Source organism: Notechis scutatus, chromosome 1 (assembly GCF_049901735.1).
Source record: "Notechis scutatus isolate UNSWTSFEM ecotype Mainland chromosome 1, rNotScu1.2, whole genome shotgun sequence".
NCBI lineage: Eukaryota > Metazoa > Chordata > Lepidosauria > Squamata > Elapidae > Notechis > Notechis scutatus.
In genome coordinates this window covers 328,579,968-328,595,660 of record NC_142009.1, presented here as the reverse complement: position 1 = coordinate 328,595,660, position 15,693 = coordinate 328,579,968, and the positions used below count along the sequence as shown (strand labels likewise).

The window sequence follows — 15,693 nt, the reverse complement described above, 5'->3', positions numbered from 1 at the left end:
TAGATCATCTGTGGGGAAATGTCATCTCTGAAAAGGCCCTATGTGGAAACTCTCAGGCACACCTGATGTATTTCTTTGGTTTCCAACCTGTTCATGCTTTATGAAAGAAAGAAAGAAATACTTAAAACAGGTGTCTTGGCACTTAGATTTGACTAACTCCCAGAATTCTCAGCCAGCAAAGCTGGCTGAGGAATTCTGGGAGTTGAAGTCCACAAGTCTTAAAGTTGCCAAGGTTGGACAAGCCCTGCTTTAAAAGGTGATTGTTCTCTCTTGCCTCTCTTGGTGTTATGTATATGAAGTAGAGCTATGCAGAGCTGAATTCAAATGGCAAATGCTGTGTTTGCAGCACACACATCGCACCTGCTGGGAAGAATGAAAGTAGCTGCACTTTGCCCTGGACTGATGTGATTGCCTACTCCTGCTTCTGTGTAATTGTGAGAAAGAAGACATTTAGCATAAGGTGACCCTGATAAGGGCCTACACAAGGACCTGTGTGTGTGTGTGTGTGTGCTCTGAATTCAGATTTTGCCCTTTTAACTTGAAATCTGCCCAGCTGTAATACCAATCTGCCTCCTAAGGATGGCTGTGCATGCCAAGCTGGTTTAGTCTATCATAAGTTTGTTTCTCTTGCCCAGAATGAAATACTACTCCCATCTGGGTTCTAAAGGAAGAAAAGCTTATTTAAATAGGACAGTTTTTAGGAAAGGCAGAGTTGAGATGGATCTCTAGCTCAAAATAGGTAATCATTGACTTGATAACTGAGCCCCAATTTTCTGTTGCTAAACAAGACAGCTGTAAAGGGAGTGTTTTACGAATTTTACGAATCTTTTTGCCACAGTTGTAAAGTGAATAACTGCAGTTGCTAGTAACACGATCGTTAAAATCTGGCTTCCCCGTTGACTTGTTTATCAGAAAGTCGCGAGAGGTGATCACGTGACCCCAGGACATAAATATGAATCAGTTGCCAAGCACCTGAATTTTGGCCACGTGACCATGGAGATGCTACAACGGTCGTAGGAGTGAAAAACGGTCACAAGTCACTTTTTTTCAATGCTGTTGTAACTCTGAAAGGTCATTAAATGAAGGACTACCTGTATTTTCTGCTGCCAGGGATATTTAAAGACGAAAGTCAGCCATCTTTCTCTTTTTGTAGCCAAAGGATGCAGGACTCAATACAAGGCAACATTTTTGGAGGGGCTGCAAATTTAGCTCTTTGCTCCAACTCCATGTGCTGGAGATGGCAACTCCCATAATTTCTCCTTAGTTCTAGGCTGGGTTTCTCTTTGTTAAGCTTCCATCTGGTTCCAGGAAAGCTGCTCTGTCCAATCCAGAATTGGCTCAGGAGAGAGGAGGCCAGCATGGAGCCCATCTGCCTTGTCCTGAGTCCCATTGGCAGAAGTTTCTTTCAGCCTCAGATCCTGACTCCACCCGCTAAGACAAAGGGGAAAGGGAGGTCCTGAAGCAATTCCTTTTGCCCACCCTCTCAAAGTTACAGAGACAAAATTTTGGTGTAAAATTATTGAAAAATAAAATTAAAATGATGGAAGGAATAATAAATACACTCCACGAGCATATAAATTTTCTATTAGGCTTACCCAATATCAGACCTCTCCCCATTGCTTCTCTCTTCTCCCTCCCCCTCCCCTCCCCTCCCCTTCTTCTCTTCCCCTCCCTTCCTTTCCTCCCTCCCTCTCCTCCCTTCCCTCTCTCCCTTCCCTCCCTCCTTTCCTCTCCTTCCCTCCTCCCTTCCCGTTCCCTCTTCTTCCCTCCTCCCCTCTTCCCCCTTACCTTCTCTCCTCCCTTCCCCTCCCCTCCTTTCTTCTCCTTCCCTCTTCTCCCTTCTCCTTTCCTCTCCTCCCCTCCTTTCTTCTCCTCCTCTCCTCCTCTCCCTCCTCCAGGAATCCTACTTCTGTCTACTTTGGTGATGCCATAATGCTACCTACTGCAATCTTTGGTTGTGCTGTCCCACGGGAGATCTCCCAGGGCCTCCCAACTGCTGGGACGTTGCTCCCTCCATGTAAACAGACCTCTTTCCAAGAATCGAGTCTCTCCCCTGCTTGTTCCACGTGGTCCTTCATCAGCTTTGTGCTGTACCACTAAAGGATGACCCCCCTCCAGCTAACCTCAGAAAAGCACCTTATCAGATGGAATGTTGCATCGTTTGGCTCAACGTTGCCTACCCTGTCTTCCAAAAGCTGCTCCAAGGTTAACACAAACTTCGTTTGAGGATACCAGGAAGTGAATGCCTATCCCACCCCCCTCCAACTCCACTCAGCTGTGGCTGCACCTGAGACGTGGCTAGCTGAGCTCAAGTCCCATAATTTGGGCTATGCAGCCTGGAGACTAGCTGGCTGTGGTGGGTCAACGAGCTTCAGGGTCCCCGGCAGAGAAGCTGCAATTGACCTTGCTTTACAATGATTTAAACCGGAGACAACCCGTTCTCCACCCGTACCTTCTCCCAGCCTTCTCTTAATTCAGCGGTTCCTGTTCTTTGAAGCTTCCTACAAATCGTGCCTGCCTGCTAAAGGTTCAAAAGACGAGCGAAAGCTCCGGAAGTGTGCTCCTAAGTCGCCCAAGAGATCTGTGCCAAAAATCAGCAACAGGACCCCACAGAACAGAAAAGTCAGGATCAACTTGCTGAATGTAAAGGTTAACTTAACAACATTCGTGAATTAATTAATTCGGATTCTGAACGTCCCTGGCCCTGCCTGCTTGTCCTTCTCCTCCTGGTGGCTTTTCCAATGGACATGGATGAAGTGGGACTTTCCACATGCAAATAAGGGTGACCAGCAGCAACCCACACGGGGCCCCTTGGATGAAAACTGATCTGGGGAAGGCAGGGAAAGCTAGAATAAAACACCTCCCGACCAGAATCTACTCTTCTGTTGTTTTGCTCTTTGCGCTGGCATTCTTCACTAGGAACAGGAATCCAAGCAGAGTCCAGTTGGAGGCCCCTCCTCATTCCATCACCTGTCCTCATTGCTCTCCCTGATCAGTGCCTTCAGCGCAGGGGGCAGCCGAGGAGCTTTGGGGGGCGGTCCAAGGGCCACCATGAGCTCACTCTTCCGCACCAGGGCGACCCTCAGCTGCTCTCGCATATCTTCGATTTTGCTCTCTAGCTCCTTCAGTTCCTTCTCCTTGGCTTCCTTGCTGTCCTGCTGGGGATCCTGGCCGTTCATGCAGTGCCAAACAGGCCCTGCTCTCTCGTCTTCGGAGGCCTCCTCCGGGGCGTTATCAATGTTGAAGTGCACCCGTTTCTCTTCCTTCTTTATCGTGGTGCAACGGAGGTTGTTCCAGCCCTCCTCGTTGGGGGGCGGCTGGGGCTCATCTGGAGGCGTTTGAAGGTTGCATCTTTGGAAGAGGAGAGAGAGAGAGAGAGAAAGAGTAAAGACCGAGAAAATCTGGATGTCCCTTTAAGAAAAAAAAAAAAAAAAAAGGAGTCGCAACAAATTTAGCAATCCCTTTAAAAGCGCCTTCACCTTTGCCGCCATCAAAATTGGCGAAAATTTATCCCAATCTTTCCCCTGCATGTTGGAAGTGCAATAAGGAAAATGGAGCGTATTATTTAGGGTGGAATTGTAAAGAAGCCCAAAAGCTTTGGCAGAAAATTCAAGAATGGTTAGAAGAGATGTGTAAGATTAAAACAGAATACAGACCTGAAATTTTCTTGTTGGGAATTAACGTGGAAAATACGACAAAGATATTATATACCTAATAATTCATGTAATTGCTGCTGCAAGATTGGCCTGTGCACAACAGTGGAAATGTAAAGAAACTCCAAGTGAAATAGAAATAATTAGGAAAATTTGGATGCACGCAGAAATGGACAAATTGACAAAAGAATTAAAAAATAAGGATGAATCGGATCATTACAAAGTATGGGATAGTAAGAGGTTTATTGAATAGTCATAAGACCTTATCAGTAACATAACATAAATATATAACAAGACAAAATACAGATAAGTTAGATATATAAGAATACAATAATAAAAACATATGTGGAAAACCAGGGAGTCAAAAATCGGATAATAGATCACCCTTGCAGGATACACCAATTTGTTCAATATATTGGGTTCTTAGGACCGCTGCCTTGATTATAAACTTAGCAGTCCTACGGACAATGTGTACATTAGAGGCCCGGAGGAAATATAACAATCTGTGGTTTGATTCCCAATGGGCTGTTCTTTCCAGTAGAAATGATAAAATATTTAAGCCTAATGGGGGCATATATTTGGCAGTTGAAGAAGATGTGGGAAATATCTTCAATGGCAGATGAACCACATAAGCAGGTTCTCTCGTGGTATGGTACATGGTGGAAGCGCCCATGTCTGGACATGGAATCCAGTAACTCAAATCTGGCTCTGGTATAGGCTCTTCTCTGTAATTGTGGCATACCCATTGAAAGGTATTTTTCAAGTTGGAAGATGTTTTTATTCTTAGCCAACCATCTTATTGATCTGTTTTTTGCTAATAATTCCATGTCAGTCTGGGCACTAATATCCAAGACTCTCTGTTTAAAAATTTCCCTTGCCTGGGAAACCCTTGTCAATAAATATTGGATAGAAAACCCATGTCTTAAGATGGCTCTGTGGAGTTGACTGGCCCAGGAGTTAAATTGGAACTTATTTAACTGTTCAGTTAGGCATAGTTTGGGAAGTCTATCCGCATCCATTGATTGTATCTTTAGCCAGTATGTAAATGTTTTAATTATTAAGTGGCTATGTAAGGAGTGGATACCCAATTCCGCTCTGACTGCTGAAGCAGAAGTGTTCTTATCAGTCCCCAATAAGTGTCTTAAAAAGCGGGTCTGTGTTTGTTCAAGTGGGGAGGCTTTATTTAAACCCCACAGTTCTGCACCATATGTCAGCATTGGAACTATTTTTGCCCTAAATACTTTCAACATAGGGGTCAAAGTGCCTGGGTAATTATGGTTAAATAATTTATATAATCTTTTGGTGCTTATCTCAGCTCTTAATGCACTACTTTTAAAGTGATTAAGCCAAGATCCTGTATTAGTAAAGACCACTCCTAGGTAGGTGTAAGAATTTACTTGTTCGATTGACTCCCCATTAATCTGCCAATTATATTTCCTACTTTTTGTGCTGAAAACCAACACTTTGGATTTACTTTTATTAATATTTAAGAAATTCAAAGTACAATAGGTATTCAGCTTATGCAACAGTCTTCTCAGGCCTATTTGTGAATGAGCCATTAATACCATGTCATCGGCATATAAAAGGGTATTAATAAATTTATCAAGAATCTTTGGCATATGCAAATCTACTGCATGCAGGAATCCTGGTGAATCATTGTCATAGAGATTGAAAAGCATTGGGGCTAAAATGCAGCCCTGTCTTACGCCAATATTGGTAGGTAGGCTCTTAGACAGGGCTCCATTTACGCCAGTACGGATTTTCACATGGGTGTTTGAGTAAAGGGCCCTAACCAGATAAAGGGGCTCCATGTTCAGGTCTGCCAGTTTCCTCCACAAGATATTTCTGTTTAACGAATCAAAAGCCGCACTTAGATCAATAAATGCAGTGAATAATTTCTTACTCATTTTTAAATACCTTGTTACCAAATGATATAATGTGAAACAATTATCTATGGTAGATCACTCTGGTCTAAAGCCTGCTTGTTCCTCCGCCAAAAGATTATTCTCCATAACCCAGATTTCAATTTTGCTCAACAAATGCCTTGCATACATTTTAGCAACAATTCCAATTAGGCTTATTGGCCTGTAATTATTTGGATGCGGCCAGTATTGTTTATAAAGGTAAATAGTCCTGCTAACAAAGGCGCCCACCAGTCCATATAAGTCTTAAATAATTCCGGGGGCAAAAAATCTTCACCAGGTGCCTTATTAGCTTTTAATGATCGAATAATGGATTTAATTTCTGAAACAGAAACAGGGGGCCAGATAGGAAGATTTTCTAAAGTTAATAAATCATTGCTTTGGGTATGCATAGAGTCCTGATTGGGTTTAAAAAGATTAGAATAAAAATTATCCCAGGTTGAAGCAGGAATGGGGATATCAAAATAAAATTTACATTCCTTCAATATACCTGAGACAGCATTCCAAAAGAAAGCTGAATTTGACCCTTTTGCCCAAATTTCCAAGTCCAACCATAATTTAGTTCTAAAGGAAGCCTTCTTTGATGCTATCGGTTTCTTATAATCACGCCTAATTTTCAACATGTTGCTATAGTTTTTTGAGGTGGGACATCGCTGAACTCTACGCATTGCAGCTCTCAAATATTTTCTACTGTGCAAACAGTCAGAATCAAACCAGCTAACTCCAACTTGTTGGCGGTTTCTTATCGGAAGTTTGACAGTAAGAAATTTCTTCAATGAATGACATAGATCGTCATAATGGGCCATAATATTGTCTCTTGAAACACATATATAATCTAGAACGCTACTGGAGTTACTTGAGTGATAAGTAAAAGGATATATAAAACCATAGTCCTTACCTCCTATAATATAGAGATTACAGTTATAAATCATACAAACCAATTGTGTACCTGCAATATTTATTTTGTAATCACTGGAATGCCAGGGAGTAATAGATAGTAAATAATCCTCAGGAATAACACCAGAATAAACAAAGTTATGTAAAGATGCCCCTACCCTGGCATTAAAATCTCCTGCCAAAACTATAGTAACGTTAGGATGTTGGACATTTAATTTTATAACTGTCTCTTCTAAATTTGCCCAGATATGAGGTGTATGATAAGGGGAGGAGCGAGGAGGGATATATATATTCAGCAATATCAATCCGAAAGAGCCATAGAAGAACTTGACAATTAAATGTGAAGCAGAAGCATCACCAAAACCGAGCTTCTGGGCTTGCCAGCCCAACTCTGCTTTGGCTAAAATTGACAAGCCTCCAGAGTCCCTTCCTTTAGTCTTAGATTTAACTGCAAGAAAAGACCACGAATCAGAGCCAGGCAGATGGATCTGTTCTTCATCCGTGGTCAGCCAGGTCTCCTGAAGGGCTATAAAATCAAAGTTTATCAGGAAATCCTCCAAGTCACCATCCATGGCTCTGGCTTTCCAGCCAGCAATATTTCAGGACAATAGGTGAAAATAATCTACTTGCTTGTCATTTGTCATTATAGGGAGAGAATTAATGTGAGCATTGGGAGGGACACTAACATTTTCCAGTCATTCCACAGGAGTAATATTATCCAAGATTCCCTCAGAGTCAAAAAAGACGCACTGGTTTGTTAGATGTTTGCCTTCACGACTGCCAAATTGGTAAACAGACTCCAAATGCTTCTGAGGGCCTACAACCTGTTGCAAAGGTATCATTGTAGGTTGGCCCAGTGGGATAGTGTCCGAGACCAAAGGGAGTAGTAACGAGCAGGTGGGAACCTCCTTATGACGCAATTCAACACCTACTCCAAGGTCATTTCTATTTGTTGTTCTATTTGTTGTTCCACAGTAACTGAGCAACCACTCCTTTCTTCTCGCCTGTACACCTCTTTTACAGAGTTATTATTTGCAGCATCTATATAAAGAGGAATTTCATCAGAATTCTCAGAAAGAGCATTAATAACATCTGCAACCAGGATAGTAAATTCTATGGAAGGTTTTGCAGCTTTACATGTGACTTCTAAAAGATCCTTCAGGTCATCTAATCTTTTAATGATGCCCGCTTGTTCTAGCTCTGGCAAAGTACAAAAAGAATTAATCAGGCTTGACTCCAGTATCTCAGTACGCTGCCGGATAGGAGGTTGATTTTTCAAGTTGCCACTTCTCAAGGGTGCGGGAGAGATAACATCCTTAGAGTTAACAACTTTAAAATTGTTGCAATTAGGCTTGTGGAAAGCAGTGCTCTTCTTGCCAATATGAGTTATTAAAGGACTAATACCCTCCTTAGTAAACACGCGAATAGGAAAAATTCCAAATTCACTAAGGAAGGAATTCATTTTAAACAGCATACTGGCTATAGTGGTTGTTTAATAGTCAACAAAATACGTTTAAAAGCCCCTATGGAGGGAAGCCATTCCACCCTCTGCAAATCCACCAGCTGCCTTTCACAGCGAAGAAGCTGGCTAAGGGAAAGAACAACCGCATTTCTAAATCCCCACTTCCCTTTATTCGTTTGGTTATTTAAAATTTGTAAGGTAATCTGATGCCGCTGTAGATAACAGTTAAAACTTGTGTGCTTTTTATCCGAGACTTCTTGGGAGAGAGAACCTTGCTTAGCATGCACCTCTAGGTGAGGGAGTAGATCACATGACAAGTTTTTTATGCTTTTAGTGAAACCCAAGTTAGCGTCCATCTTTGGATCAGCAAACTTAACAGTTGACTCTTTTAATGAGTCCACTTTATTGTTGACCTCGGTTAAAAGCTCAAAAGTAGTCAGCACTGTCTGTGCCCTCAGCATGCATTGCCTAGATATAAAATCAAAAAAGTTTTTATTTTGTAATTCCCCATACTCTCGTTGCAACAAACCCTCAGCGGCAGCACCGACAGCTGATGTTTGAAAGAGGGAAGACTCCCCTGATAAAGAAGCAGAAATGTCCGGAGGATGTGAGCTCTCTACCTCAGCTTGTAAGTCCCATTCCAGTGGATCGTATCTGTTAGAAAGGCTAACAAGTGAGGATGATAATGTATTACTTACGAACGTTGACTGAATATCATTTAAAAAGTCATCCATTTTAAGTTGTTTGGTAAGGTTGCATATGGACTGTGTTGATGAAAGAGGACGCTCCCTCTTCTTCTGTTTCCGTTGCTCATGGCGCTCCGTATTTGAAGTAATGCTTGCAAGAGATTCTATAGTGGACGTGTTCCAGGAGTTCTTCGAAATCATCAAACGCTCCCACTTGCAGTTCCCGTGCCTCCCAGCTCAGGTCCCTGAGATGCACGCTCCCACACACAGCAGCGACAGCCCTGTTGCACGCAGCGACCCAGACACGCGGCCAACAAAGTGTGGGATAAGTTTTATTGTTGGTTAGAAAAGAGGAAGGATCGAGATAATAAGAAATGATTATATGTATATATTATATACTATGGTATATAGAATGTAAATATGTACTATTTTTATATATGACTTAGCAATGTAAGACAACTATGTGGGTTAGGAGGATTGCACCAGGTTCATTGTTTTTAATGTTCTTCTTTTTTGTGTTTGTCTAATAAAAACTTAAATAAAAAAAAAGTGCCTTCACCTTATTTACAGCCACACATGTCAACTCGTAAAGCATTCCTATGCCTGTTTTTGAGTTGCCATAAACAAGATGAGGGGGCAGGAAATCTGAGGGAGCAGGGCTGCAGTTGAAAACCAGAAGTACATCCCACACTTCTCTTACAAAGATTCTAGCTAAGCTACCGGATCTTCCGCCTGTGAAAATCCTTAGTTGGAGAACGTGATTGATGACACCCAGCCTGTGAATGTGCTTAATTGGAGAATCTGATTTATGACACACCCGGGGGGGGGGAGGGGGGAACATGTTGCTCCTAATAAATCTTTTGGTTTCTTTTGAAGCTTGGCTCGAGGGTCATAATTAGGGCAATCGCTGGAATGCTGACAACACACACATTTTTTAAAATGTACAAAGAATTTCAGTCGTAAGCTCAGTAAAAGGTGCGCAAAGTCAGGAAAAATAGCAATAGAAACACAAGATCATTTAGGATGAAACTGTATAATTCAATGTATCTCAAACTTGGCAACTTTAAGATGGCTGGACTTCAACTCCCAGAATTCCCCGGCCATGTGTCACAGGTAGTCCTCGAGTTTCGGCCATAATGGAGCCAGTGCATGGTGACAATGGTGATAAATTGGGTCACCCACATGACAGATAAGATTTTACAATTATTTTTGCAGTGGACATTGTGCAAATGCTGTGATCAGTTAAACAAGTCAATAGGTCACTAAGAGCTGGTTTTGCCGAAACCAGAAATAAATGCCCATTTTTTGGCAAAAATGCCATACAATGCAGTCACGTGACTGCAGGATGCTGCAAAAGGCCATCTATGTGACCCAGCAGCCGAGCGCCCAGAATGCAGTTATGCGACTACAGGGAGAAGGAGAGCTGTCAGAACTTCTAATCCAGGTCGTAAGTACCTCCAGGGCAGGGGTCTCCAACCTTGGCAACTTTAAGCCTAGCGGACTTCAATTCCCAGAATTCTTACCCCTCTCCTGGAAAAATGAAATATTTTAGGACTATATACTAAAAAGGCAGAATATTTCCCCTAAAAGAGAAGTAGAAACTCAGAGAGGCAGAAACTCAGCCCCACTGCCACCTTTGTTAATGGGTCATTAAGACCCGGGCCAGTCTATTCTACATAACAAAGTTCTACCTCCTTCACACAGAACCATTTCATTGCCCTTCATTGCATTACCAGCCAAGTTTCAACCAAACTTAACACAACCTACAAAGCTAGCTATGACCTCTGACAGCAACCAATCAGGATACACTTCCTGTGCCCCAGGAAGTTCAAAGCCCAGAGAGGGTATAAAACACAGGGACTCTCAGCGTCTCTTCCTTTTTCCTCACCCAAAAGCTCCAAAGCATGTGATCCTACCCACCATTAAACCATCTTTCCAAACAGCCTCCATGTTTCCAGTGTCTTTTTCCCCACTTGGAACTGAACCCAGAAGGATATTTCTTCCAACATTTCTTCCAAATTTCTACCTGTAATGTGAAATGGGTTGGCAAAAGAAAGGAAGATGTGAAAAGAATGTACCTTTTCTCCAAATTCAGCTTCTTAAGCCTCTGTTCCTCCAGTCCCATGTTTAGAGCTCGGTGTATTTTCTGGGTTATGCATGTTAAAAAAAAAAACCACAAAGAAAATAAAAGCTTCAGAGATTTGTAAGATGAAGAAAAGTAATTGGGACAAAATAACTTCCCTAAGAATAATTGGGAGGAGTGTCCCAATTGCTCAAATGTTATTATTATTCATTGCTTTGTTCCACTGCAATTATTTCTCTCAAATTTTGCACCCGTTTTATCATACAGCTTTTAATTTGTTCTGCCTCTGTGTCACATTTTAGCAACAATTCAAAAATATCTGCTAGCATCACAGTGGAGGGGATTGATCGACTAACAATAGGCACCCCCCCTCAATCCTGCCCCCCCATCCTGCCCCTGCCCTGCCCATCTTTAAATGGATCATAGCCTTTGCTGGTAGTCATTTATATCTTTAATATAGATCAGGGGTGTCCAACCTTGGCAACTTTAAGACTTGTGGACTTCAACTCCCAGAATTCCTCAGCCAGCTTTGCTGGCTGAGGAATTCTGGGAGTTGAAGTCCACAAGTCTTAAAGTTGTCAAGGTTGGACACCCCTGATATAGATGATGATAGATACATGATAGAGGATAGATAGATGATAGATGATTGATAGATACAGAGTATATGTGTGATGTAAGCATCTGGTAAGATGGGTGGCCAATAAATTTTATAAATAAATAATAAATACATAAGTACATACGTAAATAAATGGGTCTTGGTTTTGCACATGCATTTCAAATTATGTCAAACGGTGGGAGGGGGGGAGGCAACCCTGACAGAAACCAGAGGTGCCACCACCTGATCAAACCAGCCTTCAAGGACATCAGGTAGGGCCAACATCCAAGCTGTTCCCAAAACATCTAGATGGCGTGCTGTTGGACACTGATGGTCAAGAGCGGAGGGCCATGGAAAGGGGAACAGTGTAACCTTTGAACAGGAATATTCAGATCTAGCTTTTCTTTCGCTGCAACCACTGAACTTTAGCAAAAGAACCTAGCACTTCAACCAAATGGCGTTGAGGGTCGTTCTTTCCTAGGGAACTAAGCTGGGGCAGGCCTGATATGAAGCTAGATCTGAATACTTGTTGGATATGCTTGCCACCTTAAGCTATTTGTAAAAATAATAAAGGTGGGGTATCGATCAATCAAAAGGGTGATCATTGCTTATAAGTCTTTTTTTTTTTCCCCAGTGCTGCTGTAACTTCGAATGGTCACTAAGAGAATGGCCATCAGTCAAGGATTTCCTGTAGTGACTGCTTTTTTTCCAAAACAAAATGCAGAGGTGGGTATTCAGCAGGTTCTGACCACTTCTGGAGAACCGGAAGCGGAAATCTTGAGTCGTTTGGAGAACCGGCAAATACCACCTCTGACTGGAGATTTTACAGTATCCTTCCCCTGCCATGCCCACCAAGCCACGCCACGCCACGCCACGCCCACAGAACCAGTAGTAAAATATTTTGAATCCCACCAGTGACAAAATGGGACCCCCTCCTCCAACCCAAGATAATCCAAGATTATCCCTCACCTGGCTGGTATGGAGCCAATAATTGAATTTCTTCTTGCGCCGAATGCGAGGCAAGATGAGTCGGTAAAAGATGTGCTCTCCAAGGGAGGTGAGCAGGGAGCCACAGAACCCGATGCAAAGGAGGACAAAGAGGCCGGAGAAGTGGTAGATCCCCATCTGCAGAGTCTGGAAGTGATGGGGGAAGGAGGAAAGACAGGCAGGAGTGATTGAACCCACTAGGAACGTTCAAATTTGAAAAACACAAACTCCTCAAGGTCACTATATTATACGTGTGTATGGACCAAGGGCGGAGGAGGCACGGCAAACCTCTCGGAACACTCCTGCCTCCAAAGTCGCTTGGTACAGCGGCCTTTTGCGGGCGCAATTAGGAGCGCATCTAGGGGCCTTGGGAAGTCCGAGGGGGTGGAGCAGTCAAGAGGGGAAGCTCTTTTCCCGCAGAGCCTCCGTACCTCAGTAACGGCAAAGACCCTTTTCCCGCAGGGCACCATCTTGTACCATTTGTCGTGCAGGAGGTCCATGAAGCCGGCCGACTTGTAGCGGCTGATGAACTCGGAGATGTTGGAGGTCAGAGGCGAGTTCTGCGGAAGGCCGATGCCATAGCCTGGCACAGTCCAAGAGAATTGAGAGGGGTGTAAAAGAGGAGACAATATCTACAACAGGTCTTGAAATGGACACCTTATATCAAAAGTTGTCATAAAAAAAGCTCAACAAAAAGAACGTTCTTTCTGCGGCAACTCAGAAAGCTCAGGCTGCCCAAAGAGCTGCTGATACAGAGGAATTATTGAGTCTGTCATTTGTAGCTCAATTAACGGTCTGGTTTGGCTCTGCAACCAAACAAGACAGACACAGACTTCAACGGATAGTTAGGACTGCAGAAAAAACAATTGCTACTAGCAATTGAGGACCTGTATACTGCATGAGTCAAAAAGGGGGCTGTGAAAATGTCTACAGACCCCTCACATCCTGGACATAAACTGTTTCAACACCTTCCCTCAAAACGACGCTATAGAGCACTGCACACCAGAACAACTAGACACAAGGACAGTTTTTCTCCCCATGCTATCACTCTGCTAAACGACCAATTCCCATAACACTGTCAAACTACCTAGTAAGGCTATATTACTATTCTTCTTTTCATCTTTCCTATTATTCTATTTCCTTATCTTCTTATGACTATAACTTTGTTGCTTGTATCTTACAATCTATATTAATTGTGTTATTATTGTCCTAGTATGATTTATATTGATTGCTTATTTAGTATCCTATGACTGTCACGAAGTGTTGTAGCTTATGATTTATGATGAATGTATTTTGTGAGGATTATGATCATATATTACTTGTTGCTTGTATGTACGCTGAGTGCTTATGCACCAGAGACAAATTCCTTGTGTGTCCAATCGCACTTAGCCAACAAAGAATTATTCTATTCTGTTCTATTCTATTCTGTTCTGTTCTGTTCTGTTCTAATTATTCTATTCTATTTTACACCCATGGAGATTCTCAGTCATCCAAATCATGGTTGTCCCAAAGATGCTGTTCAAAAGACAGTTGGCCTTTCTTGTTATAAAGTGGTTGGATGTTACAGCTTGCAATGTTGTAAGAGACTGAGTTGGTCCCGCTAACCATTTGTCTGAGTTCCCTCTTTGTGGATTCTGGGGAGCTCATATACGCACAGAGTAACTTTCCCAGAGCAAAGGCAGCAGTATTGTGGCTTGTCCTTCAGTAGTTGTTCCAAGAATGCAGTGATCAGAAAGTTACCTTTTGAAAAGCACCTTTGGGACTGCAGTACAGAACACCTGCAGAGAAAACCTTCCCTTTAACTACAGACACGGGGAAAGCAACTTGCTTCCTTTTGCTATCAGATGCTTTCAACTGTGATGCAACCAGCAGTTTGTTTTCTCTCTCTCTCTCTCTCTCTCTCTCTCTCCTCTCCCCCCCCCTCTCTTTCACACACACACACACAGAGCAAATGCTCCTATTTTTACACTCAGGTTTCTGGATACAAAGTGAAGTATTTCATGAACCAATGCATAATTATCTTTTTGGAGCCTCCTGGGAAAGCCTTATAAAAATTAAGTAAAAGTAACATTCTCCATGAAAGGAGGAGTAATATTTCTGCATTTTTCCTAGCTTTAATTTTTCACGCTTAAAGACTGAGGACAACTGTTTTCAAAAGAATGAGCCAATAGAATTCTTTATTGGCCAAGTGTGATTGGACACACAAGGAATTTGTCTTGGTGCAAATGCTCTCAGTGTACATAAAAGAAAAGATGCATTCATTAAGAGTCAAGAATCATCAGGTACAACACTTAATAATAGTCATAGGGTACAATAAGCAATCTGAATGAAAGCCTCATTTGGCTACCGAACCCCTTCCTTGCTCTGCCTCCAGATGCTTTCCTCAATCCAGAGGTGTTTTTTGGACATACCTTCAATAGCAAAAGGCTTTCCAACGGTTAAGAGTTTGCAGTCGGAATCAATGGAGACCTCGTATTCCAGCAAGGATTTGTCCATGATGAAGGCATTGAGCTTTGGTGGGCTGGTCCTGGTGAGGAGAAGCAAATTCCTATCAAATTGGGCAGCATTGATTAAGTCTGCAGGTAGTCCTCATTTAGCAACTGCCTTGGACAGCAACCCTTTGTAGTTACGACAGTGATGAAAAAGCAACTTTGCAACCAATGCCCACATTTACAAATTTCATAGCATCTCTCTCTCTCTTCCTCCCTCGCCCTCCCCCCTCTCTCTCCCTCCGTTTCTCTCTCCCTCGTTCCCTCCCTCCCTTTCTCTTCCTCCCTGTTTCTCTCCCTCCCTCTCCCTTCTTCCCTTTCTCTCCCTTCTTTTCTCTCTCTGACTCTCCATCCCTCTTTCTCTCCCCTCCCTCTTTCTCCCCCTCCCTCCTTCTCTATCTCTCCCTCCGTTTTCTCTCTCCCTCTCCCTTCTCCCTTTCTCTCTCCCTCCCTCCGTTTCTCTCTTCTCCCTTTCTCTCTCCCTCCCTCCGTTTCTCTCCCCCTCGTTCCCTCCCTCCCTCTTCCTCCCTCTCCCTCCGTTTCTCTCTCCCTCGTTCCCTCCCTCCCTTTCTCTTCCTCCCTCTCCCTCCGTTTCTCTCTCCCTCATTCCCTCCCTCCCTTTCTCTTCCTCCCTCTCCCTCCGTTTCTCTCTCCCTCTGTTTCTCTTCCTCCCTGTTTCTCTCCCTCCCTCTCCCTTCTTCCCTTTCTCTCCCTTCTTTTCTCTCTCTGACTCTCCCTCCCTCTTTCTCTCCCCCTCCCTCTTTCTCCCCTCCCTCCTTCTCTATCTCTCCCTCCGTTTCTCTCCCCTCGTTCCCTCCCTCTCTTTCTCTTCCTCCCTCTCCCTCCGTTTCTCTCTCCCTGTTTCTCTCCCTCCGTTTCTCTCTCCCTCATTCCCTCCCTCCCTTTCTCTTCCTCCCTC

At 43.2% G+C, this 15,693-nt stretch overlaps 1 protein-coding gene across 1 annotated transcript in view; it reads right to left on the bottom strand.

The window, feature by feature from the left end:
- Positions 1 to 2,966: 2,966 nt before the first annotated feature.
- Positions 2,967 to 15,693, bottom strand: part of LOC113422320 (glutamate receptor ionotropic, NMDA 3B-like) — a 48,885-nt gene continuing 36,158 nt past the window's right edge. Inside the window, 5 exon segments of the mRNA XM_087951406.1 lie at positions 2,967 to 3,351; positions 10,699 to 10,766; positions 12,268 to 12,432; positions 12,717 to 12,868; positions 14,697 to 14,812. Of these exon segments, the coding sequence (XP_087807532.1) occupies positions 2,967 to 3,351; positions 10,699 to 10,766; positions 12,268 to 12,432; positions 12,717 to 12,868; positions 14,697 to 14,812 (886 nt within the window).